The following is a 25970-nucleotide window of genomic DNA, read 5'->3' on the forward strand; positions in this document are numbered from 1 at the left end:
CAGCTCAAAGTACTAGACATGTAAGGGAAACATTTTAAGACAAGTCAAAGCAAATCAGAAAGCCAGATAACTGCAGTCACATTAAAAAATCAATTAATCAATCAACCAATTAATCAATTTAAGGGAGACTAACAGAAGAGATGCCTAGCGGAATTCAACAAGAAAAGAGATGATGCAAAATCATGAATAAAACTGCTTTAATACTGTGAGCCTGGGGTACTATGTTAAATAGTAATAACTGAAACATAAGTTTAACAAAAAACTAGAAACATGTATAGGAAGAATCAATGAATTGAGACACAGATCAAAGGAGATGCAAGAATATAAAATACAAAGAACAGTAAGAAAAATTATGGACATAATGAAAAAGCAAAGTCCTAGAAATAGAAGACAGAGTGACATGATGGGACAGATGCAATATGTGAAGATATAATTGCAGGAAATTGTACAAAATGATGAAAAAAATCAAGCTACAGAGTAAATAAACCATATAATTCACAATCACAATAACAAATAAAATTGATCCTTAGGTACATCATATTAAAACTGCTGATATTCAAAAACAAAGAAAAAAATCTATTTTAAAAAGCCAGCCGGAGATTTAAAAAAAATACTACTTTCAAAAAGTAAACAATAAAACTGATAAAGGAATTCTTAAGAGAAGCAGTAGGAGCCAGAAGAAAAGGAAATTACATCTTCAAATTATTGGAGGGAAAAAATGTATCTATCAACTTAGAATGCTATTTACAAAAAATATCCTTCAAATATAAATACATGCAAGTATACAATAAAAACATTTCTCAGGTATATGAAAGCAAACATCATTTATAGCTACAATTGAGAAACAATTGTAATATTTATAGCTACAATTGAGAAACAAATGTAATATAAATTTAACATTTATAAATGTTAAATAAATTCATCAAGCTAAAGAAATATAACAGAAGTAAATTCAGATCTATAGGAAAAAATGAAGATCACAGAAAATGAACACTACATGGATTAGTAAAAGGATTTTTTTCTTGTCGTGATTTCTTTATAAGAAAATCATCTGTTTAAAGCGAAAACTATGCATTGTGTGGTTAATAACATATACAGAAGTAAAATATATGGCAATAATTAGACAAAGGACAGAAAAAGAGCAAATGGAATTACACTATTGTAATATTCTTACCTTATACATGAAGTAGTATAATATTGATTCAAGGTAGACTGTGATAAGATAAAGATGACTATTACAATCACTACAGCAGTCACTAAAAAAAACACAAAAGAAGTATAGCTAAAAATCCAATAAAGGTGATAAAAATGGACTTTAAAAACACTCAATTAATCCAAAAAAGGCAAAAGGAAGAATCAACAACAGAAGAAAAAAATAAAAGAAATTTAAAAAATAAATACCATGATGGTAGAACTAAAACTCAAGTATACCAGTGTTATATTAAATCTAAATTGACTAAACACTCTGATAAAAGGCAGAGATTGTCAGACTAGATTTAAAAAAACAAAACAAAACAAACAAAAAAGGCAAGACCTATATGTTGTTTACAAGAGATTCATTATTGTCGATAAAAACAGACAGAAGACTTCCACTTCTGCCAATAAGGCATTAACCACTCTAAGAATTGACCTCCACTTGTAAACAACAAACATGAAACAGAATATATGAAACAACTACTTTCAAAACTTTCAAAAAACTACTTTTTAAAGCAGCTCAAGAATGGCATCTGAGAAAAATGGAAACATGGGCCTATGACTCCCCTGACTTGTTACCTGGAGACAGATTTAAGGAAGCAGCCCAGGGAGGCAAACCCAAACAATGGCCAGAGAGTTATTTAGCTGAGAAAGCGAAGATCAAAGACAGGGGAGGTCACAGTGGCTAGAATTGGGGGATAAAACATGAGAGGAAAGAGAGCTATACATATCAATCTACTGAGGAGTTTTCTTAAATCTTTGGCTGCATAATGACAGAGTCTGAAACTCCATGAATTTAGAGAAAGTACCACCAGAAAACAGTAAGTCAAACAATGCCAGTAGCTCACAAAGGACTGGAATACTTTGTATTCCAACTGGAGTGGAGACCCCTTAATACAAAGAGCACTCTATCGAGACCACAGAAAGACAGTGACTTAGCAGTGGAAATAAATTAGCCCGGAACTTAGGACTGCTACGTACAGGACCTTTAAAAAAAAAAAAAAGAAAAGAAAAGAAAAAAACTTAAAAACAATTCTTGAAATGATCATACAGATTCTAAATAACGTAACTGCATGCCAGAATAAAGTACAACACACTAAAAGAAACAGAACAAAACTATATAATAAAACTCCAAAAATTCACAATGTCTAGAATACCACAAAAAAAATAACCAAGCTGGAACATCTGCTCCTTCATCAGTAAAGCAAACAAAAAAATCAATAGAACAAACAAACAAGAAAACATCACACATGATGGAATGAGCACAGAATGATTTTTAAAACAGCTATTGAAAGTATGCTTTATTCCTGAGTAGCTGGGTCAGGTAAGTGTCTACTCCTGATTTCAGCCCAGGTCATGCTCTCAGGGCCTTAAGTTCAAGCCCCACATCAGCTCTGAACTAGGCATTGAGTCTGTTTAAGAATCTCTCTCCCTCTCCTTTTGTCCTTACTCCCAGTCTCTTGCTCTTTCTATAAATAAATAAATAAATAAGCTTTATATGTTCAAGAATATAAAATAAAACATTAACATAAAAAGGAGAGAAATGGAAAATACAGAAGTGATTAAAACACCATTTTAAAAAGATGAAAAATAAAACAAAATAAAAAACTAATTCAATGAGGAAAAAAGTAGTCTTTCAACAAATGGTGCTTGGACACCTGGATAAAAAAAATGTTCAAGAATTGAGTTGGATCCATATCTCATATCACACACAAAAATTAAGTCAAAATAGATAAAAAACCTAAATGTAATAGCTAAAACTATTAAATTCTTAGAAAAAAAAAACACAGGAGTAAATCTTTGGTATCTTACATTATGCATGGTTTTCCAGATAAGACACCAAATGAAAAAAAAAAAAAAAAAAGAACCAGATAGGCCATCATCAAAATTTAAAATTTTTGTGCAACAGGGGTGCCTGGGTGACTTAGTCAGTTTTAGTCAGTTAACTGTCTGCCTTCAGCTTAGGTCATGATCCCCAGGTCTTGGGATTAAGCCCTGCATCAGGCTCCTTGCTCCACAGGAAGCCTGCTTCTCCCTCTCCCTTTTGCGCCACTCCCCCTGCTTGTGCTCACTCTCTCTTTTTCTGTCAAATACATATATAAAATCTTCAAAAACATTGTGTGTGTGCAACAGAGTACATTATCAAGAAAATGACAGAACAATCCATAGAGTAGAAAATATATTTGCAAATCAATCTTTGATAAAGGACTTACATCTACAGTATATAATGAATTCTTATGGTTCAATAATAATAAGACAAATATCCCAATTAAATAATGGGCAAAGAAGATTATGGACATTTCTCTGAAAAAGAGTGGAAAAAGCCAATAGGCACATGAAAAGATGCTCAACACCATATCCACTTAGAAACTGTATATCATAACTGCAGTGAGATACCACCTCACACAAACCAGGATAATTATAATCAAAATGACATGAAATAACCAATGTTGGTAAAGATATAGAGTAATCAGAACCCCTTGTGAACTGTCAGTGGCAATATAAAATAACACAGCAGCAGCTGAAACAGTTTGGTAGTTCCTCAAAAGGTTTGATGTAGTCGCTATTTGACCCAAAGTAATTGTATCTAGTAAAGATACACCATTTCAAAAGTGATGAAAATAGGTCCACACATAAATTCTTACATGCATGTTTATAGAAGCATTATCCAAAAGACTCAAATTGTAAAGACTCAAATGTCCATCAGGTCATAACTGAATAAATAAATTGTGGTATATTCATAAAATTGAACATTATCTAGTAATATAAAGAAATAAAGTACTGCTATATGCTGCAACATGGATCAAATTTGAAAATATTATAGAATGTGAAAGAAACCAGTCTCAACAGACTACCGCTATGAGTCAATTTACTTAAAATGTCCAAAATACATAAATCCATAGAGATATAAAGATTAGAGATACATAATGGATACATAAATCCATTAAAGATATAAAGATTACCTATTGCTGACAAGGGTAAGTGGGGGCTTAATAGTGACTGCCAATAAGTAGAAGTTTTCTTCTGGGGATGGTAAAATTTCTTTTAAATTGATGGTGGTGATAGCTGCATAATTGATTATACTAAAAACTCATTGAGTTATATACTTTTAAATGGGTAAATTGTATGTTATGGTGGTTAATCTTTGGTGTCAATAAAACTAGGTTACAGTACTCAGCTTTTTAATCAAACACTAATGGCCTCCTCTTCAGTGTGGTAGGAACTTGTATATGATATGTATATGATAGAAGGGTCATCAGCTTAATCTGGTGATTCAGTTATATTACATGGCATAGCTGACTTTAAGAAAAGAAACTCATTCTGATTGAATCCAACCAAAAGATCCTTTAAAAGGAATTGGTCTCTACTGGAAGTAAGAGATTCAAAGTGAGAGATTCCATGTGACCTTTTGAGATGATGTTGCTAGTTTTAGTGATGGAGGGGGACATGTGGGAAAGAATGTGAGCATACTTCAGGAGATGAAGTGGTTTACTATTGATAGCCAGTGAAAAAACAGGCACTTAGTTATACAACTGCAAGAACTGAATTTTGAAAAAAATCTGTGTAAGTTTGGAAGCACATTCTTCTCCAGAGCTTCCAAAGACTCAGCCTGGCACTTGATTTCAGCCTCTGAGAACTTGAGCTGAGAAGCCAACCAGGCCACATCCAAGAGCTATAATCCCAAGCTATAATTGTGTATTGTTTAGGCCTCTAAGTCTGTGGTAATTAGTCATGCTGCAAAAGAAAACTAATACATTCTCCAAAATAGAGCCGTGGAGAAAAACAAACAAACTGATGTGATGGCAGCTACTTATCTCTAAGTAGAAAGTGGTAACCTACAATATCTCTGGAAATCAAAAGAGAAGCCTTATCATACACTGTTGAACCTTCACCTATTTTGAATGTTTACGGTTAGGTAGAAATGTTCAGGAATGTTATGTTCTCTTGATGAATTCACCTATTTATCTTTGTGAAGTGATCCTCTTTATTCTAGGTATTATCTTTTGCTCTAAAATCTGTATCTCTTATACCAATGTCACCAATTCAGCTTTCTCTTGACTTACGTTAGCATAGTTTATCTATTTCCATGCTTTCACTTTTAAAATGTATCTTTGTATTTTAAATGGATTTCTTAGAGGTAGGGTATTAGGTCTTGCTTTTAGCTAATATGAAAATCTCAGCCTTTTTTTTATGGTGCGTATATCATTTACATTTAATATGATTATTGAAATAGCTGAGGTTAAATCTATCATTTGCCATTAGTGAACTATTTGTCCCATCTTTTCTCCATGGCTCTTTTTCCCTTATCTTGCCTTCATTTGGATTATTTTATCTACTTCCTTGGCTATGACTCTGTGTTATTTTAGTAGTTCTTTGAGGGTTTAGAATATACATCTACCAATTAAGCTCAAGATTTACCACTTCACATATTGTTTAAAAAAAAAAAATCTTACAACAGTAGACTTCCAATATTCTTTCCTTGGCCTTTGAGGTATTGTTGGTATATTTCCACATAAAAACTAAACTCTGAATACAGTCTTGTCATTTTTGCCTTAAAACACTAATTGCCTTTTTTAAATATGGAAGTTTTAGGGGAAAAAAGTCTTTACTCACAGTGCTACCATGTCTTTTGTTCTTCATTCCTTTGTGTAGATCAGATTTATATATGGAAATTATTCTTCTGAATGAAGGACTTAAGATTTCTTAACACTTCTTATACAGCAGGTCCACTGGTAATGAATTTTAGAGTTTTTAGAACTTTGAAAGAATCTTTATTTGACCCTTACTTTTTAAAAATATATACATCATTAAGTAAAGAACTTCAAGTTTTTTTTCTTTTGCTATTTTAAAGATACTGCATTTCTGTAGCTCCACTGTTTTCTGGCTTTTTTTTTTTTTCCCTGCAAAGAAATCTGGTTCAAACTTACCTTTGTTTCTCTGTTCATACTAAGCCTTATTTCTCTCTGGGCTGCTTTTATCTTTTTATCACTGGCTTTAAACAATTTAATTATTATGGGCATTGATATAGATATCCTCACATTTCTTGTGCTTAACATTTATTGACATTCCTGCCTCTTTGGGTTTTTGGGTTTCATCCAATTTAGAAAAATTCTGCCATTGTTTTTTTTTTTTTTCTGATTTTTCGAAGTCCTTTCTCTCTCCCCTCATTCAGAGTATCCAATTACAAAATTACGAGGCCTCATGCCCCAAAGCTCATTGATGTGCTATTCATTTTGCTTCAGTTATTCTTCCTTCTGTGCTTCATTAGAGTACTTCCTATTTGTCTTTAAGAGTATACCAATCTTTACTTTTGCAGTGTCTAATCTGATATTAAGCCCATTCATTTTTCATCTTAGAATATATTTCATCTCTATAAATTCTACTTGGTATTTTGTTTTCTTTTATTTCTGTGACTCTACTTAACATGCTCAAAAGTTTAATTTTTAATATATGAAATGCCTTCATAATCATTATTTCAATAGCCTTGTCTACTCTTCACATCTATCTAACTTCTAGGTTGGTTTCTATTGATTTTTCTTTTTCAGTAGGGGTCAAGGTTTTCCTATTCTTTGCATACATGCTAATTTTTTTATTGGAAGTCAGACATAGTAAATCTTAAATATTACATTTTGAATGCTGGAAACTTTTTGTATTCCTATATTGTTTAGCTTTGTTCTGGAATTTGGCTATGTTAATTGAAGACAGTTTGATCCTCTGGCCAATGTTACACAAGACAATTGCAACATCTAGTCTAGTGATAATTTTGCCATATTAATTAAAGCAAATTCTTCTAAAGTACTCTACAAATTGTCCAATGAATAATGCCCAGGCCATTCCCAGTCCTGTGTGCTATTTGGTGACTATTCCTTTTATTCCACTCAAGTAATTCTTCCTGCAGAACTCAAGTAGTTTTCTACAATGTTGTACTTATTTTTTAGCTGAATATTCAGAGGATACTCTTCTGCAGTTTTCCACAATTCTCTCTCTCTGCTCAACTCTCTTCTTTGAACAGACAGGCACCTTGTCCTCCGCTCCCCAGATTCCCAGTTCCATTTTTCCAACACAGGATAACCAGACTCTACTTGTGTCCCCTGACCCATGCAGCACCTCATGCAAACTTTCTTCCAGCACTAACTGGGGATAGTGGTAAGGTTCACCTGACTCCTTTCCTGTTTCTGAGGGATCATTAACTTTGGCTGCCTGTCCAATGTCTCAAGAAGTGTTTTTCATTTTGTCCCATTTCTTAATTGTTTCAACTAGGGGCAATTAAATTGGGTCATTTTTAGAGTAACCAGTCATCCCAACTTTCCCAGGACTATACTGGTGTTTGTACTCAAAGTCCCACATCTCAAGGAAGCCCTCAGTCCTGGACACATTCCAGGATAGCTGGATAACCTACTCACTTTTACACCATTTCTGCTCGATGATAAAGTATTTTTTTTTAATTTTAAAAAAAAATTTTAAAGATAACTTGCCATTAAAGAAAAATTAATAAAAGTACACTATGTGATTTATAACATATTTAAAAGTAATAAGGCTCTTACATTACTGTGTAGTTATAATATCACTTAAATACAGACTGTGACAAGTTAAAGATGAATAGAAATCCAAGAGCAAGCAAAAGAAGGTAATATAGTCAATAGGCCAATAAAATGAAGCATAAAATATATTAAATTAATTCAAAGGAAGGCAAAAAAAGGAAGAAACAGACACAAAGAACAGATGAGAAGAAGAGAAAATAAGTAACCAGATGGAAATTTAAGTCAACCATATTAATAAAAAATTTACTTTAAACGACCCAAACACATTAATTTAATGGTATACACTATCAAATTGTATTAAAAAGAAAGAGCCTAACAATGTGTTATCTATAAAAAACATACTAAAAATACAACACAGGTAGCTTAAAGTAAAAATATGGAAAGAGTGTATCATAAAACCACTACTGAAATGTAGTTTCTAGAGGAACATTTATAACATCAAAGGCTTATATTAGAAAAAAATTATCAACTTGGTTATTTAAGTTTCAACCTTATGTAACTAGAAGAAAAGCAAATTAAAGTATAAGCAAGCAAAATGAAGGAAAAATTAAGAGCAGAAATTTATGAAATATCAAATGGACAATAGAGGAAAATCAATACAATGAAAAGCTATTTCTAGGATCAATGAAAACTGACAAACCCCCAGACAGACTGCTCATGAGAGAAAACACAAATTATCAATATTTAGAATTAAAAAGAGGTTATCACTAAAGATCCTTTAGAGAAAAGGATAATAACAATTATTATAAATATCTGTCAGTAACATCTTCAATGCAATAAATTCCTCGAAAGACACAAACTACTAAACTTCTTCAAGAAAAGTTAGTGAACCTGAATAGCCTCATACCTACTTAAAAAAAAAAAAAGAAAAAAGAATTTGTAGTTAAAATCTCTCTCCCAAAGAAAACTCCAGGCCAGATGTCTTCATAGGTAAATTACACCAAATATTTAAGAAATAATGCCAATTTTACATAAACTCTTCCAGAAAATGGAAGAGGAAAAAGTATTTCCCAAGTCTTGAGAATGATACCAAACCAGACCCTAAGGTAACTACAAGGGTCTTAACAATATAAATACAAAAATACTTGGCAAGATTTAAACAAATTGAATCCAGCAATATACTAAAAGGATACTACATCATAAGTGGAGTTTATCCCAAAATGCAAGATTGGTTTGGCATTTAAAAACCAAACAATATGAATTAATGGTATTAACTAAGACAAAAAATAATTATACGATCTGCTCAATAGATGCATATCTTTGGAAGAATTACACATCTGGTCGTGATTTAAAACAAACAAATAAATAAAATAAAACAAAACAAACAAAACAAAACCTCAACTAAAAGTTCTTCAAACTGTAAGGACATTTATGAAAAACCAACAGTTAACATTTTACTTAAAGGTTAAAGGCTAAATACTTTCCATTTAAGACTAATGTACACTCTCACTCATTCAATACCATGTTGCACAGTGGGTCTTGACAGAGCAATAGGGAAAGAACAAAAATAACATGCATGATTCAGAAAGGAAAAATAACTCTGTTTATTGAAAAGCAACGTTAAAAAAAATCCTAAGGAATCTATAAAAAATGTACCAGGATGAACAGAAGAAATCACCAAGGTCACTTAGTACAGGGATACTATATAATAAAATAAAATGTATTTCTATAAAATAGCAAATTAGGGGCACCTGGGAGGTACAGTCAGTTAAGCATCCAATTCTTGGTTTCAGCTCAGGTCATGATCTTGGTGTTGTGGGATTGAGCCCCATGTCAGGCCCTGCACTCGGCATAAAGTCTGTTTAAAGATTCTCTCTTCCTATTATTTAGACCCTCCTACCACTCGGTGCACACATGCTCTTTCTCTCTCTCATAAATAAACCTTTTTAAAATAACAATAATAAAATAAAATAACAAAACATTAGAAAATTATGTCTTTAAAATCCCATTTGTTCCAGCATGAGGGAACACTGTAGAACTTTTTGATAACTGAAAACAATGAAGGCTGCCTAGGACTATGTCTCCCAAGAAACAAAGAAGATGACTTAGAAGTGTGGATAATTTGAAGAACTGCTCTTGATTATGGAGAAAAAGGTGGGAAGTAAGAAAGGTGGCTTTTAGGACCAGGTGGCTAAGGGATAAAGAAATTAATTGGAAAGTTAAATTCCTGCAAAACAAAAAAGAAAGCCAGAAATTCAGAGGCCACACAGTCCTTATCTTGGCCACCACAACTTTGCTGTTCTCACAAAAGAGAGACCATAAAACCAGAAATCCTACAAACTACACCAATGCCAGAAATGGAAAGAAAAAAAAAATGACACTACATAGTTATTCCCCAAAAATCAGAAAAATAAGAATAAAATCAGGAAACCAGATATAACATAGCTTAACTGATGAAAATTCCCCTGAAAAATATAACCATGGAGCAGGAAATTATGACAAATTTCTAAACAATAAATATAGTTAAACCAACATTTGAAGAATTTTTTTAAAACTACCTTAAATCAGAAATTCAATTAAGAATAGAAATGGACATAAAAGAGGAAGAAATGAAAAAAGAGTTGACTGAACTATGGAAGGAAATGAAAACAAGCCCTAAAATGGACACTGAATTATAAGACATCCAAAACAGAAAAATAGATAACCTTCACAATTTAATGAGGCATTAAAGCAAGGCAGAAAAACAACCAAGAAAGCAATAAGGTGATTCAGAGAGAAATAAAGAGGGTCAGAAATGGAGAATCTATTTAAAAATATAATACAAGAAAACTTCTTAGAAAAAAAATAATACCTTTGTACCCCCTTCCAGTCACTAGTTGCTGTGCCCCAAAAAAGTTATCACTTTCCTGACCTATATAATACCATAAAACAGATTTGCCATAGGTAAACTGAGTCAGTATCTTGTTTATGTCTGGTTTCCTTCTCTCCACACTGTGTATGGGAGAGCCACCATGTTGTTCCATACAATTATAGGTTAATCATTCTCATGCTATATGTTCTGTTGTGCGTAATATCAACTTCTTTAATTATCCAACTGTTGATGAACATTTGGATGAGTTCTCGGTTGGAGATATTAAAACAGTGCTGCTATGAACATCCCTATGCATGTCCTGTAAGTGAACATAACTATGCTTCCTATTGGGTTATTGGGCCTAAACCAGAGACCAGCAAACATTTTCTGTAAAGGACCAAATAGTAAGTGTTTTTAGACACTGTGGGCACATATAGACTGTCAAAGATTCTTCCCTTCCTTAATTTCCTTCCCTCCTGCACTCCTCCCTTCCCCACTCTTTCTCCTACTCCTTTTCAGTTTTAAAAATGTGAAATCACTCTTGTTCACAGGCTATGTAGAAACAAGTCACATGCTAAATTTGGCAGCAGATTTCAGTTTACCAGTCATGGCCTAGACATACAATTCTTGAATTATTGGGTATACATTCGTTCAGCTTTAACCCATATTTGCAAAATGTTTTTAAAGTGTTTATACCTTTTAGTCTCTCAAAAACCAATGTATGAGATTTCCATTTGCTCTACATCCTTGCTAACATTTAAAATGATCTTTTTTTCATTTTAGAAACGCTTATGGGAGATTAATGGTATCATTTTGCGGTTTTCATTTGCATTTCCCTCAAGACCAAAGAGATTAAACAAACTTTCAGATATCTATTGGTCTTTTAAGTATTCATTTTTGTGAGGTTCAACTATCTTGGCCATTTTTTATTTGTGTAGTCTTTTATTATTGGTGTATAAAAAATATCAATTCTGGATAAAGGGCTTTATTAGGTAGTATTGTAAGTATCTTTAATTCTGTAACTTTCCTTGTTCATGTTTTCAATGAAAAGAATTCTTAGATATTAATATAGTACAATTTATAATATTTTTCCATGTGGTTAATCTTTTGAGTCCTGTTTAAGAAGTAACTGTTAGGTGGGAGTTAAGATGGTGGATTAGTAGGAGGAACTTATGCTTGCCTCATCCCTCAAACACACCTAGATAAATACTAAATCATTCTGAACATTGAAGAAATCGATCTGAAGACTGAGAGAACAAACTGCACAACTAGAGAGAGAAAAGAAACCACATTGTGGAAAATAAGAGGTGTGGAGAAGTGATTTGGGAGAAGAAAAGAATCATGGGCTACAGAGGAGAGGGAGCCCTGATCATGAAGAGAAGGGGGTGAGAGACAGACAGACAGACAGACAGACAAAGAGCAGCACACAAAGGATCACACAAGAAAAACACTTACCAAAACCACTGACTGGGAAAACAAGAGGGGCTGATTATTATGCATTTTTATAACCAGAGGAGCTCAAAGACTGAAGTTTTAGAAGACCACACTTGGGATTCACAGTGCCTGGACAGATAAAGCCTGACTTGTATATGTTCCCTGGATAAAATTAATTGAAAGGCAAAGGAGGAGTGCCCAGAACACTAGGCCTCCTTTGAACTTTCATGGCTGAAAGTAGACAGACAGATTCTTACTGCAGCTCAAGGTTCTCTTCCCAGGAGTAGATGTTTAAAATATAGGCACCTAAAGTGATCATGTGCTTCAAGAACTCCTTGCCTTGCATGTGTGTATTAATTAAATTCATAATGAAAGCCTAGACAGAGCTTGGCTCAAGGACTTTCACCAATAGAGCACCTGATCCCCAGGCCTTTCCTTTCTCCTACTAAGGTGTTGGAAGCAATCAATCCTTTGATTCACCATCTCAAGGTTTGCTGACCAAAACCAACATGCACTGTGGACAGAGTGGAGCCTGGTGGGTAAGCAGTTCTCATATGAAGAAGGGCAGAGGCCAGAAAGAAGTTTCATGATCAGAGGATGTACTGGGAGAGCTGTTTCCCCATTCTTGGAGTGCATCTGGGAGCGGTTGCTCTGCATTTTGGGGAACAAAAGAGCCAACAGTTCCCATATTGTGCTGCCCCATTCCATAGCATAAGGGTAGAGACACTTATTGAGGGCAGCTAACCTGGATGATAAATTTTGGTGAGCGTTACCATAAACTTCAAGCTGTTGTGCATTCCTATGACTACCCAACTGGGGCAAACCAGCACCGGCCAAAGTATGATGAGACCCTCCCCCAGAGGACCAGCATGGATCGACACCACATTGGGTCCCTAAAGTTTGGATATTTGAAACTCAGCCAGCAACCCTGAGATAAAACACAGATGGGCAGATGTCTGGGACACAGACAGGGTGAAGGCTGAGAACATGCCTAGAACACATGAGGGGAGATATTATTCATATCGTAGGAATCCCAGAAGAAGAGAAGGAAACAGGGAAAGGTTTTGAACAAATTATAGTTGAAAACTTCCCTGATCTGGGGGGGAAAAAACAGACATCCAAATCCCGAAAGCACAGACAATGCCCATCAAATCCAACAAAAGCAGGACAACGCAAAGACATATCACAGTAAAATTTGCAAATTACTAATAAGAAAAAAGTCCTAAAAGCAGCAAGGGAAAAGAAATATCTCATGTACAAGGGAAGACAAATCAGGTTAGCAACAGATCTATCCACAGAAACTTGACAGGCCAGGCAGAAGTGGCATGATATATGCAATATGCTGAGTGGGAAAATATGCAACCAAGAATACTTTATCCAGCAAAGCTATCATTCAGAATAGAAGAAACAATAAAGAGTTTCCCAGAAAACAAAAAGTAACAAAATTCATGACACAAAACTGGCCAGGAAAGAAATATTAGGGAATTCTCTGAGTAGGAAAAAAGATTAAAATCAGCAAAGACTTCTAGGAACAGAAAAAAGTCTCCAGAAATGATAATTTAACAGGTAATACAATGGCACTAAATTTATATCAATAATCACTCTGATGTAAATACCTATCAGTTATCACTCTGATGTAAATGATGTAAATGCTCCAATCAAAAGACATAGGTATCAGATTGGATAAAACAACAACAACAAAAAAAAAAAAAACAAAAACAAGACCCATCTATACGCTGCCTACAGGAGACACATTTTAAACCTAAAGATACCTACCTGCAGGTTGAAAGAGAGAGGATGGAGAACTATTTATCATGCTAACGGACATCAAAAGAAAGCAAGAGTAGCCATACTTATAAGAGATGAACTCAATTTTAAAACAAAGAATATAACAAGAGATGAAGAAGAGCAAATATCTTAGTAAAGGAGTCTATCCAACAAGAAGGTCTAACAGTTGTCCATATTTATGCCTCTACTTGGGAGCACCCAAATATATAAATCAATTAATAACAAACATAAAAAACCTCATTGATCATAATACAATAATAGTAGGGGGCTTTAACATCCCACTTAGCAATGGACAGGTCATTTAAGCAGAAAAGCAACAAGGAAATAAGGCCTTTTAATGACACACTGGACCAAATGGACTTATCAGGTATATTCAGAACATTTCATCCTAAAGCAGCAGAATACACATTCTTTTCAAGTACACATGGACATTATCCAGAATACATCACATACTGGGTCACAAATCAGTCCTTAATAAGTACAAAAAGACTGAGATCATACCATGACATATTTTCTGACCACAATGCTATGAAACTTGAAGCCAACCACACAAAAAAATTTGGAAAGACCACACATACATAGAGGTTAAAGAACATCCTACTAAATAAAGAATGGGTTAACCAGGAAATTAAGAAGAAATTTTTTAAAATGCATGGAAACAAATGCAAATGAAAACATGACAGTCCAAAACCTCTGGGATGCAGCAAAAGCAATCCTACAGGGAAGAATAAAGCAACACAGGCCCACCTCAAGAAGCAAGAAAAATCTCAAATATATAACCTAATCTTAGACCTAAAGAAGCTAAAAAAGGAACATCAAATGAAGCCTAAAGCCAGCAGAAGAAGGGAAATAATATAGATTAGAGCAGAAATAACCAATATATAAACAATTAAAAAGAGTAGAACAGATCAATGAAACTAGGAGCTGGTTCTTTGAAAGAACTACTAAAATTTATAAAACCCTTATAAGCCAGACTTATCAAAAAGAAAACAGAAAGGAAACAAAGTCACAAAAGAGAGATCACAACCAACATCATAGAAACACAATTATAAAGGAATATTGTGAAAAATTATATGACAACACTAGAAACATATAAACTACCAAAACTGAAACAGGAAAAAAATAGAAAATTTGAACAGACTGATAACCAGCAAAGAAACTGAGTCAGTAATGAAAAAACTCCCAATAAACAAAAGCCCAGGGCCAGATGTCTTCACAGGGGAACTCTGCCAGACACTTATACCCAACTTTTGTAACAACATGGACAGAACTGGAAGAGATTATGCTGAGTGAAATAAGTCAAGCAGAGAGAGTCAATTATCATATGGTTTCACTTATTTTTGGAGCATAAGGAATAACATGGAGGACATGGGGAGATGGAGAGGAGAAGGGATTTGGGGGAAACTGGAGGGGGAGATGAACCATGAATGACTGTGGACTCTGAGAAACAAACTGAGGGTTTTGGAGGGGAGGGGATGGGAAGTTGGGTGGGCCTGGTGGTGGGTATTGTGGAGGGCACGTAGTGCATGGAGCACTGGGTATGGTACATAAACAGTGAATTCTGGAACACTGAAAAGAAATTTTAAAAATAAATAAATTTTTAAAAAGAAGCATTAATACCTATTCTCCTCAAACTGTTCTAAAAAACAGAAATGGAAGGAAAACTTCAAAATTCATTCTATGAGGGCAGCATTACCTTGATTCCAAAACCAGAGGAAGACCCCACTAAAAAAGGAGAATTACAGGCAAATAACCTTGATGAACATGGATGCAGAAATTCTCAACAAAATACTAGCAATTTGAATCCAATAGTACATTAAAAGCATCATTCCCGACAACCAAGTGGGATTTATTCCTAGGCTATAAAGGTGGTTCAATATTCACAAACTTATCAATGGGATTCAACACATTAATAAAAGAAAGGCTAAGAAGAACCATATGATCCTCTGAATACATGCACTAAAAGCATTTGACAAAATACAGCATCCATTTTTTATAAAAACCCTCAATATAGTAAAAGGATACAGGAAGTGTAAGTCAACATCACAAAGGCCATATAAAAAAGACCCACAACTAATATCATTCCAAATGGGGAACAACTGAGAGCTTTTCCTCCACAGTCAGGAACAAGACAGGGACATCCACTCTCACCATTGCTGGTACTGGAAGTCTTAGCCTTAGCAATCAGACAACAAAGAAGTAAAAGGCATCCAGATTGGCAAGGAAGTCAAAATTGCACTACTCACAGACAACTTGATACCATATGTAGAAAACCCAAAAGACTCCACCAAAAATATTTGCTAGAATTGATACATGAATTCAATAAAATCATAGAATACAAAATGAATGTACAGAAATCTGTGCATTTTAACAGATCAATAATGAAACAGCAGAAAGAGAAATCAAGGAATCAATCCTATTTACAATTACATCAAAAACCATAAGATATCCAGGAATAAATTTAATTGAAGAGGTAAAAGATCTGTGTTTTGAAAACTATAGAACACTTATGAAAGAAAGTGAAGAGGAAACAAAGAAATGGAAAAACATTGTATGGTCAAGGATTAGAAGAATAGATATTATTAAAATTTCTAATCTTCCCAAAGCAATCTATACATTTAATGCAATCCATATCAAAATATCAATAGCATTTTTCAAAGAACTACAATAAACAATCCTAAAATGAGTATGGAATCACAAAAGACCCCAAATAGCCAAAGCAATCTTGAAAAAGAAAACCAAAGCTGGAGGCATCACAGCTTCAGACTTCAAGGTACATTACAAAGCTATAGTGATAAAGACAGTATGGTACTGGCAGAGAAATAGACACTTAGATCAATGAAACAGACTAGAAAACCCAGAAATGAACCCACAAGTATATGGTCAACTAATTTTCAACAAAGCTGGGAAGAATATCCAATAGAAAAAGAGAAAGCCTCTTCAAAAAATGGTGTGGGGAAACTGGACAGCAACATTCAGAAAAATTGAACTAGACCACTTTCTCTTGGCACACACAAAAATCAATTCAAAATGGATGACAGACCTAAATGTGAGACAGGAAACCATCAGAATTATAGAGGAGAACACAGGCAGTAATCTATTTGACATCAGCTATAGCAACTTCTTACTAGATACATCTCCACAGGCAAGGGAAACAAAAGCAAAATGAACTAATGGGACTTCAAGATAAAAACTTCTGCACAGGGACGCCTGGGTGGCTCAGTTGGTTAAGCAGCTGCCTTTAGCTCAGGTCATGATCCCAGGGTCCTGGGATGGAGTCCCATGTCGGGCTCCTTGCTTGGCAGGGAGCTTGCTTCTCCCTCTGCCTCTGCCTGCCACTCTGTCTGCCTGTGCTCACTCTCACTCCTCTCTCTGACAAATAAATAAATAAAATCTTAAAAAAAAAACTTCTGCACAGCAAAAGAAACAATCAACAGAACTAAAAGGCAACCTTTGGAATGGAGAAAGATATTTCCAAATGACATTTGATAAAGTGTTAGTATCCAAAATTTATAAAGAACTTATCAAACTTAAAACCAAAACAAAGAGACACACACACAGAGAGAGAAATATTACTCAGCCATCAAAAAGAATGAAATCTTGCCATTTGCAACAATGTGGATGGATCCAAAGTGTATTAAGCTAAGTGAAATAAGTCAGCCAGAGAAAGACAAATACCATATGACTTCACTCATATGTGGAATTTAAGAAATAAAACAGATAAATATATGAGAAGGAAAAAGGGCAGGGGGGGAGGGCAAACCATAAAAGAAACTCTTAACTACAGAGAACAAACTGGGGGTTGCTGGAGAGAAGTGGGCAGGGGAAACGGGCTAAATGGGTGATGGGCATAAAGGAGGGCATTTGTGATGAGCACTGGGTGTTGTGTGTTGGTGAAGAATCACTAAATTCTGTTCCCAAAACAAGTATTACAATTTATGTTAGATAACTAGAATTTAAATAAAAACTTCAAACATTGAAAAAGAGAAAAGAAGTGATTACTGACCAGAAGCCTTAAAGCTACACAAGCACCCTGTTTCTCCTTAAAATTTCATTCCTCAATTTCTATATTAAGTGGATTATTCTTATAGCATTTAATACTGGGGGGTGCTAAGAGTGATGTTTTTATTCCCCTCATTCCTTCTACATTTATTATTTAGAATTTTTCTATAAGGAATTCTTGTTCATTCACACCGTTTCTTTATTTATTACATCATTAAATCAATACAGAATCAGGATTTAGGTTTTTGAGTTATAATACAACACGATCATTATCTTTTGCTCATATTTCATCCACGGAGAGCTCATTTAGGTTGGTGCTGTGTTCCTGTGGCATAATCACGATCCCATCCTCTCTTTTTTTAAAGTTCTTTTTTACTTTCTGTCACCAAACAATGCTCCGGGCTCATCGTGTTTTCTCCCTGCCCCAGTGCTAGACTTAGCCATTTCTCTACAGTACCATGGTTCCTTTCACTGGAAAACAGTATTTAGAAACCAAGATGCAGGCACTAGATATGTTCATTGCTACTGGGATGTCATGACTTCTAGACCCTCTTGACAACAGAACTAGGAAATAACACTGCATAATACTAACCTATGTATACATACATACCTATATTCACTTTTTGGTGTATATATGTTAGAATAAACATGAATTCACATTATTATCTCAGACCCTAATCCAACACCACAGGGTTGTTTGTAGTCTTCAGTCCTTGCTTATTTTTAACTTCTTTTTCTGACAAGGGAAAACCTAGCTTAAATTAAACACAATTTATTTGTCCAAACCTAGTAAATGCATAAAGTATTGTTAGAAATGTTAACTTATACCATGTGATACACAAATTTACTAACCAGAATACAATCTTATATATAGTTTTCTTTTTCCTTAGCTTGACAGTATCAAATCAAATTGTTTGCCAAAGTTACTTAGGTCAGCTCTTTTATTTTTTCTTTTTCTTACATTTATTACTTGTATATATTACATTATGGCATTTGTAATATAGTTAAATTTACTTGTCACAGTTTACTTTACATCCTGGGATCCCCTGGTATTCTAGTTGACTTTTCCTTTTAATTTGCATTCAGGAAAGTTGGTTCTTTGTGGTAAACAACATGGGTTTTGACAAATGTATGGAGTCATGTATCAACCTAACACAGTACCATAAAGACCAGTTCCATAACACAAAAAATTCCCTTGTGAGGCCCCCCCTTGAAATAAATCCCTACCTTTGCTACTCCTGGCAAATAACTGATCTGTTTTCCATCCCCACAATTCTGCCTGTTCCAGATCATTTTATAAATGAAATAATACTACATGTAGCCTTTGGGTCTGGTTTCTTTCACTAAGCAAAAAAAATTTTAAATTCAATCATCTTGTACAAACCAATTGTTTTTTTTTTCATTTTTGCTTTTCATATACTTCAAATTTTATGTAGCAGGTTTCATTGCACTCTGTGCCACATTCCCACAATCCATCTGGTTTCAGGACAGCACACTGTTGGTGACTCACCTAATGAAAGTTCTGCAGTGTCTCTCTACTTTTCAACCTCAGAATTTTCATTAGTGCCAGGGCAAACTATTGATCAGACATGCTGGCACAGCTCAGAAGTACCATACCTCCAAAGATATCACTCAACTAATGAGAATCCATAGATAAGTGCTCTACCTTCCCATTTCGTCAGTGGGTTAACTCTGAGAAGCATTCTACACGGCTCTGCTAGGTCCCTAGTGGGTGTGAGGCCACATTTCTAAGTACAGCACCCAGCTTAATATTTTTGGTTTTTCTCCCTTCTCCAAAACTGTTTCCTCAATTGTGCCTCCCGGGTTCACCTCCTTAATAAACCCTTTCATCCAAGCCCTTGTGTCAGACTATTACCTGCTCTAGAACACTTTCCCAGATATCCCTATGACTCACTCACTCCCTCAACTACATGAATTGTTTATTGCTATGTCTCAGTGAGCTCTTATCTCACTACCCTTTTAAAACTGCAGGCCTTATCCCCCTTCCTTACTTCATTTATTTAACAGCAATTTAACAGCATGTAACTTCTTATGTGTGTAATTAATTTTGTTAATTTCAGTTAGAATACAGGTTCCACGAAAGCAGTGATTTTACTCTCATTTGTTAATTGTTATGTCTCTAACACTTCAAACACTCTTTGGCACATAGTAGGCACTCAATAAAAATATACTGAGTAAGTTAATTTTTCTAGGAGATTGGCTTTCTTCAGTATAAGAACTGACTTCCTATATTAAAAAAAACCCTGAAAACTAATGACTTTCAAAACTGAATGATATTTAAAATGAGGCCTGTTGATTCCATCACAAATATCATTTAAAATATTCCCACAATTAGCATGAAGTTGACTGGATCTTCTGAATTGCCTTGAATTTTAAGTTATTATTATACTGTGCACATAAAAGACTATAGTACAAGATAGAAAATTGGCATGAACCCATTATTTCCCCTCTTAGCAATTCATATAAAGCCAAATATAACAACTGTATACCATTTGGTAAGCCTATTTAATGATTCCAAACAGAATGCCATCTGCACGATAGAGATGAATATAGGGAAGAATATTTTTTCATCTGTGAAATTTGAGTCTCATTGTTTTCCTGAATATTTATTATAAGAAAGAACAACTCATTCTTGGTTTCCAAACTGTAATTAATTTCATCACATTTTTATTACCTGGACACTGGATAAATGACCACTCATAGTTTTTTTCTTTAGGACAAAGACTGGTGTCGAGAATCATCTCATTATTGTGCATCCCAACAAGCTTCATTGGTCCCCGTGAAGATCCTTCAATGCAGTGTCCTCTTCCTGTATTACTAGGATCATTGCACCAGCCACACCCAGGCTGTTCCAAACAATGCCCACAGGTTCTCAATCCAGAACAATTTTGAGCTGCATGACAGGAACAGTAACAAAATATGTTATATGACTTTATACTCAAATGGAATTATAAGGTAATGGAAAAATAAATACGGTCTAAAAAAAGCCTGTAAAAGTTGTCTATAGTTGATGTAAACATTTTTTTGTAATAATATCTAAGAGACAGCAATTACTTAAACCAAATAAAATATACATCATGGGCAAAGAGGAGATAAATGGACTGACTTAAAGGTGAAAAGAAGTATGATAACTATTACATAGAGAAAAATGAAGTCAGCACTTAAAGGTTGCTGAGAATTTTTTTACCTGTTTTTAGGACCTTTTGGAAGCTGCTTCAGGGGCCTACAGATCTCATTTACCCTTGTCCATGTGTAAAGCCATGTTAGCTGGTCTTGGGCCTAGTGAAGGCCTCCAAAGAAAAACTCTGCACTGCCTTGGACGTCCAGTGGAACTGCTGCCTGCCCATCCTGAGAGAGCTTAGCCCCATGTGTACTGTGTGATGATCTGAAGTAGATTTTTACTAGACCCCCCCAGATTAAATCTAGTTTTATATTTACGAGTCTATGAATATCTCCTAGGAAAGTAAATTTTATTTTAGGACTATCTTTTTAAGGACATAAATTTAAAAAAAAAAAAAAGCCTTGAACAAGCATTACATACAAAGTAAACTCTAAACTCTTCTCAAGTATAGAATTCCTACTAATACTTTCCAAACTAGGAAAATCTTAGATGAAAGAATGCTGGGTTTCTTGCACTGCTGAATGACAAACTGTCAATCTTCTAGTTCTGTTTATCTATTTGATTTTAGGCTTTAATAACAAGTTACAAAATATCAAGTTCAGAGCAACATTTTATTCTCAGATTTTATTTTACATATGAAACTATTACATAAGGTAATGTTGGTTTCCCTTTTGCTCAAGAGTAAAAAGCAACAGGCACTGCTTAAAGATTAACAGAAATTTCATTCTTTAGTATTTAATATTGATTCAAAACCTGACAGAGTCTAACGTTTTTTAGACAATAATACAGGGAAGCTTTGGTAGCCTATGCTATTTTTCCTAAGTTATGAATAGCAAAGAGACTATGTATAAACGATAAATAATTAGAGCAATCATTTTTATTTTATTTATTTTTGGCTTTTTGAAAAATTAAGTTGTTAAACATCCAATATGGATTTTTGAAATGTGTAAGAAGTTGAGAAATCAATCTGTAAGAAATTCTGTCATCAGATGATTACTGGAGACTTCTGGTTTCTGATCCAGCATGCTAGGCATTCAGAAGTTACCACTTCATCCTAACAAAAAGTAAGAAGCAGCACAAAATGAAAAATCAACAACTCTTCTTAGATCTGTCAGAGACGTGAGGTCACAGAGCAAATCACTGCATGCAAGACTGGAAAGACAGACAGGAGTATGCAGAGAATCATAGTATACCACATTTGAAACCTCTGCAGGAGCCAGTATGTGGGGAAGAAACCATGATCCAAAGGCCTCTTACAGCTGATCGATTGCTGGAAGCTCAGTGTGGACAACACTGAGAGTTAAAATTCCCAGAAGGACCCAGTCACAGGGGCACTCCCACACTTTTTTTTCCTTTAACCTCCAGAAGCTCTACAGAGTCCTCACAGTGAACATCAAAGACAAATCTTCTTGTGCTTCCAGCAGGGGAAGACAAAAAGGAAACATCCTGAAACATGTCAGAGCATTCCGTTCTTTTTAACAAGGCTGGGAAAAACTACTGAACAGAGCCCAAACTGCTGGGGTTTTATTGGAGCCCCCCTGAACTGTTGGGAAATACCCAACTCTAGCCTGCTTGGGCCTTCTGTGTGGGGAAAGAAAGGCACAGATCCAGCCAGCCATCCTGTGCAACCCGAGAGAGGGGAAAGAAACTGAGAAGCACTAGGGAAGTTCACAGCATGAAGCACAAGCCCACAGAAAGACTTAGTCAGTTACAGAAGGCTTCTGCCCTTTGCACAACCTACCACCACAGTACTAAAAGCCCACTTACAGCGGTCTCTTTTACCTGTAAATCATATCTGACTACCAAGAAAAAAATTACAAGGCATACCAAAAGGCAAAAAACACAATGTGAAAAGATAGAGCAAGCATCAGACCAGACACTGCAGGAAAGTCAGAATTATCAGACCAGAATTTAAAACAACTATGATTAATATGCTAAAAGTTCTAATGGTAACATGCGTGAACAGATGAGCATTGTAAGCAAAACTATAAAACTCCCAGAAGATAGCATATAAGATCTAGATGACCTTGAGTTTGGTGATGGTGTTTTAGTTATGACACCAAAGGCACAATCCATGAAAGAAAAAAAATCGATAAACTAAACTTCATTAAAATTTAAATTCAAATTTAAAATTTCTGCTCTATAAAGACACTGTCAAGAGAATGAAAATACAAGCCATAGCTGTAAGGAAATATTTCAAAAAGACACACCTGATAAAGGACCCTTACCTAAAATACATGAGGAACTCTTAAAACTCAATAATAAGAAAACAAACAACTCAATTTTAAAAATGGGCAAAAGACCTAAGCAGATAGCTCACCAAAGAAGGTATACAGAAGCAAGTATGAAAAGATTCTCCACATCATATGTCACTAGAGAACTTCAAACTAAAAACAGTAATATACTCCTATTAAAATGGTCCAAATCCAAAACACTGACAACACCAAATGCTGGTGAGTATGTAGAATGCAAAGTAACAAATCATTCATTGCTGGTGGAATCCAAAATACAGCCACTCTGAAAGACAGTTTAGTGGTTTCTTACAAAACTAAACATACTTTTACCATACATTCTAGCAAAAACACTCCATGATATTTATACAAATGAACTGAAAATTTATGTCCATACAGAGACCTGGGGCGCCTGGGTGGCTCAGTTAGTTAAGAAACTACCTTCGGCTCAGGTTATGATCCTGGAGTCCCTGGATCTAGTCCTGCATTGAGCTCCCTGCTTGGCAGGGAGTCTGCTTCTCCCTCTGACCCTCCCCCTTCACATACTCTCTCTCTCTCTTTCTCAAATAAATAAAAACCTTTAAAAAAAAAAAAGAAAGAAAGAAAGAAAGAAAGAAAGAAAGAAAATAAGAAACCTGCACAAAGATGTTTACTGAAGCTTTATTCATAATTGTCAAAAATTGCCAAAAGCAACAAGACTTTAATACCTGCACAGATAAATTGTGGTAAAAGACAATGGAATATTATTCAGCTCTAAAAATAAATTAAGCTACCAAGCCAGAAAAGACATGGAGAGACTTAAAACCAATCTGAGAAGCTACATACAAATGATATGACATTGTGGAAAAGACAAAACTATGCAGACAGTAAAAATATTGGTGATTTCCAGGAGTTAGGAGAGAAAGAGGGATGAACAGGTGGAGGTCAGAGGATTTTGGATGACAGACTTTGGGCAATAATGATGTCAGTGTAGATTGATCAGCTGTAGCAAAGGAACCATTCTGGTGTGGGATGTTGACCGTGGGGAAGTTGTGCATGTGTGGGAGCAGAGGACATAAAGGAATTCTCTGCACCTTCCTCTCAAAATTGCTGTGAACCTAAAACTACTCTAAAAAATAAATTTTAATCAATTTTTAAAAGACTACCTTCCCTAACTGCCGAGAAAAAAATGTTTAAATTGAGCATGTACATAAACTTGTAAAATACCGAAAAAAATACAGATTTGTAACAGTGTACTATATTCTCATGTTTCCTATTGTTTCATTTTCACTGTTATCAATTTAATTACATTTTTATTTGAACTTTTACGTATTAAGAACTAAACCTATTACTGCATTATATTATCCTTTTGAAGATCATCTTCACAAAGAGAATAACCAATATTTTAAATAAAATATCTCAATTATTAATAATTGCAGTTATTAACAAAGCTTTCTCAGAAAACATTAGGCAAAAGTTGTCTTAAGATACATTTCTTTTCTTCAATTTGTAAATTTTAAGTACTAATATCACAATAGCACAACAAAAAAAAACACTGGCAAATACTATAAAATCCATATTTGTTTCTCATTAGCAAAGAAAAATTTCCTTCAAGTTCCATTTACTAGGAAACCTCAAATGATCCCTGAACAACTTTACAAAAGCAACATAAAATATATACCATTTCTAACACAATTTTATTTATAACTCTAAGAATGTTTTTAAAGACTTACTACTGTTAAATGTTTAGTGAAAGACCAGATACGTGTAGTAGAAATGATCATGTAAATCCATTGTTAATATTTAATGTTAACAAGATAACAAGATATAAAGTTAAAAGCAAAAGTATGATAAAAACATTGCCCAAAAGCTGATGTCTTTGAAACAATAATATTCAGCTATGTTTTGCACTCAAGATTTTTTTTTTAAGATTTTATTTATTTAACAGAGAGACAGCAAGAGAGGGAAAACAAGCAGGGGTAGTGGGAGAGGGACAAGCAGGATTCCCACCGAGCAGGGAGCCCGATGGGGGCTTGAATCTAGGACTTTGGGATCACAACCTCGGCCGAAGGCTGACGCCCAACGCCTAAGCCACCCAGGCAGATTTTGATAAAGGATGCCACCTTTGTTCCTAGTCCTTATTTTATTTCCTAGCATTTCCTTATTGCTCATTAAAAGCCTTTTGGTTAGGGGCACCTGGGTGGCTCAGTGGGTTAAGCCGCTGCGTTCGGCTCAGGTCATGATCTCGGGGTCCTGGGATCGAGTCCCGCGTCGGGCTCTCTGCTCAGCAGGGAGTCTGCTTCTCTCTCTCTCTCTCTGCCTGCCTCTCTGTCTACTTGTGATCTCTCTGTCCAATAAATAAATAAATAAATCTTTTTTTTAAAAAAAAGCCTTTTGGTTAAAAGCAGGGAAGAATGACATAATAGAGAAGGAGTTTATTTCTCACAAGGAGTAGATCACCACCAGGTTTACTTGTATTTACTTCCAGAAAATACAAGATCTCCTTAAAGAGAAGTTCAGTAGCCCTCTTCCCTACAAGGGTGCAAAGGGAAGGGCATATAATTTAAAAGGATGTGGAACAAAAATAATTGGACATCATCAGCACAAATGAACTGTAGATAGCCACCAAGAAGGTAAATATGACAACAGACACAAACAGTGAAAGAAAAGACTTACAGAAAAGAAAAATGCAGCAGACTAACTGCCCAAGAAAAAATGGTTGAAGTAGAACACAAAACTCTCAAGAAATCAAAATCAAGAAAACAAAAAAAGAAGAGTCAAAAACAGAAGACATAAAGGCAGAACTTAACAACTGATGTACACACCTCTAGCGGACAGCCCTCCCAGCAGTATGTGTCACAATTTAG

The 25970-nt window shown here is 34.8% G+C and overlaps 1 protein-coding gene across 1 annotated transcript in view; it reads right to left on the minus strand.

Moving 5' to 3' along the window:
* Positions 1-25970, minus strand: part of ATRNL1 (attractin like 1) — an 815348-nt gene that overhangs the window by 602828 nt on the left and 186550 nt on the right. Inside the window, exon 18 of the mRNA XM_013055772.2 lies at positions 20447-20665. Within this exon, the coding sequence (XP_012911226.2) occupies positions 20447-20665 (219 nt within the window). The remainder of the gene's footprint in view (positions 1-20446; positions 20666-25970) is intronic.

Source organism: Mustela putorius, unplaced genomic scaffold (assembly GCF_011764305.1).
Source record: "Mustela putorius furo isolate JIRA1106 unplaced genomic scaffold, ASM1176430v1.1 tig00003909_pilon_pilon_pilon, whole genome shotgun sequence".
NCBI classification, from domain to species: Eukaryota; Metazoa; Chordata; class Mammalia; order Carnivora; family Mustelidae; genus Mustela; species Mustela putorius.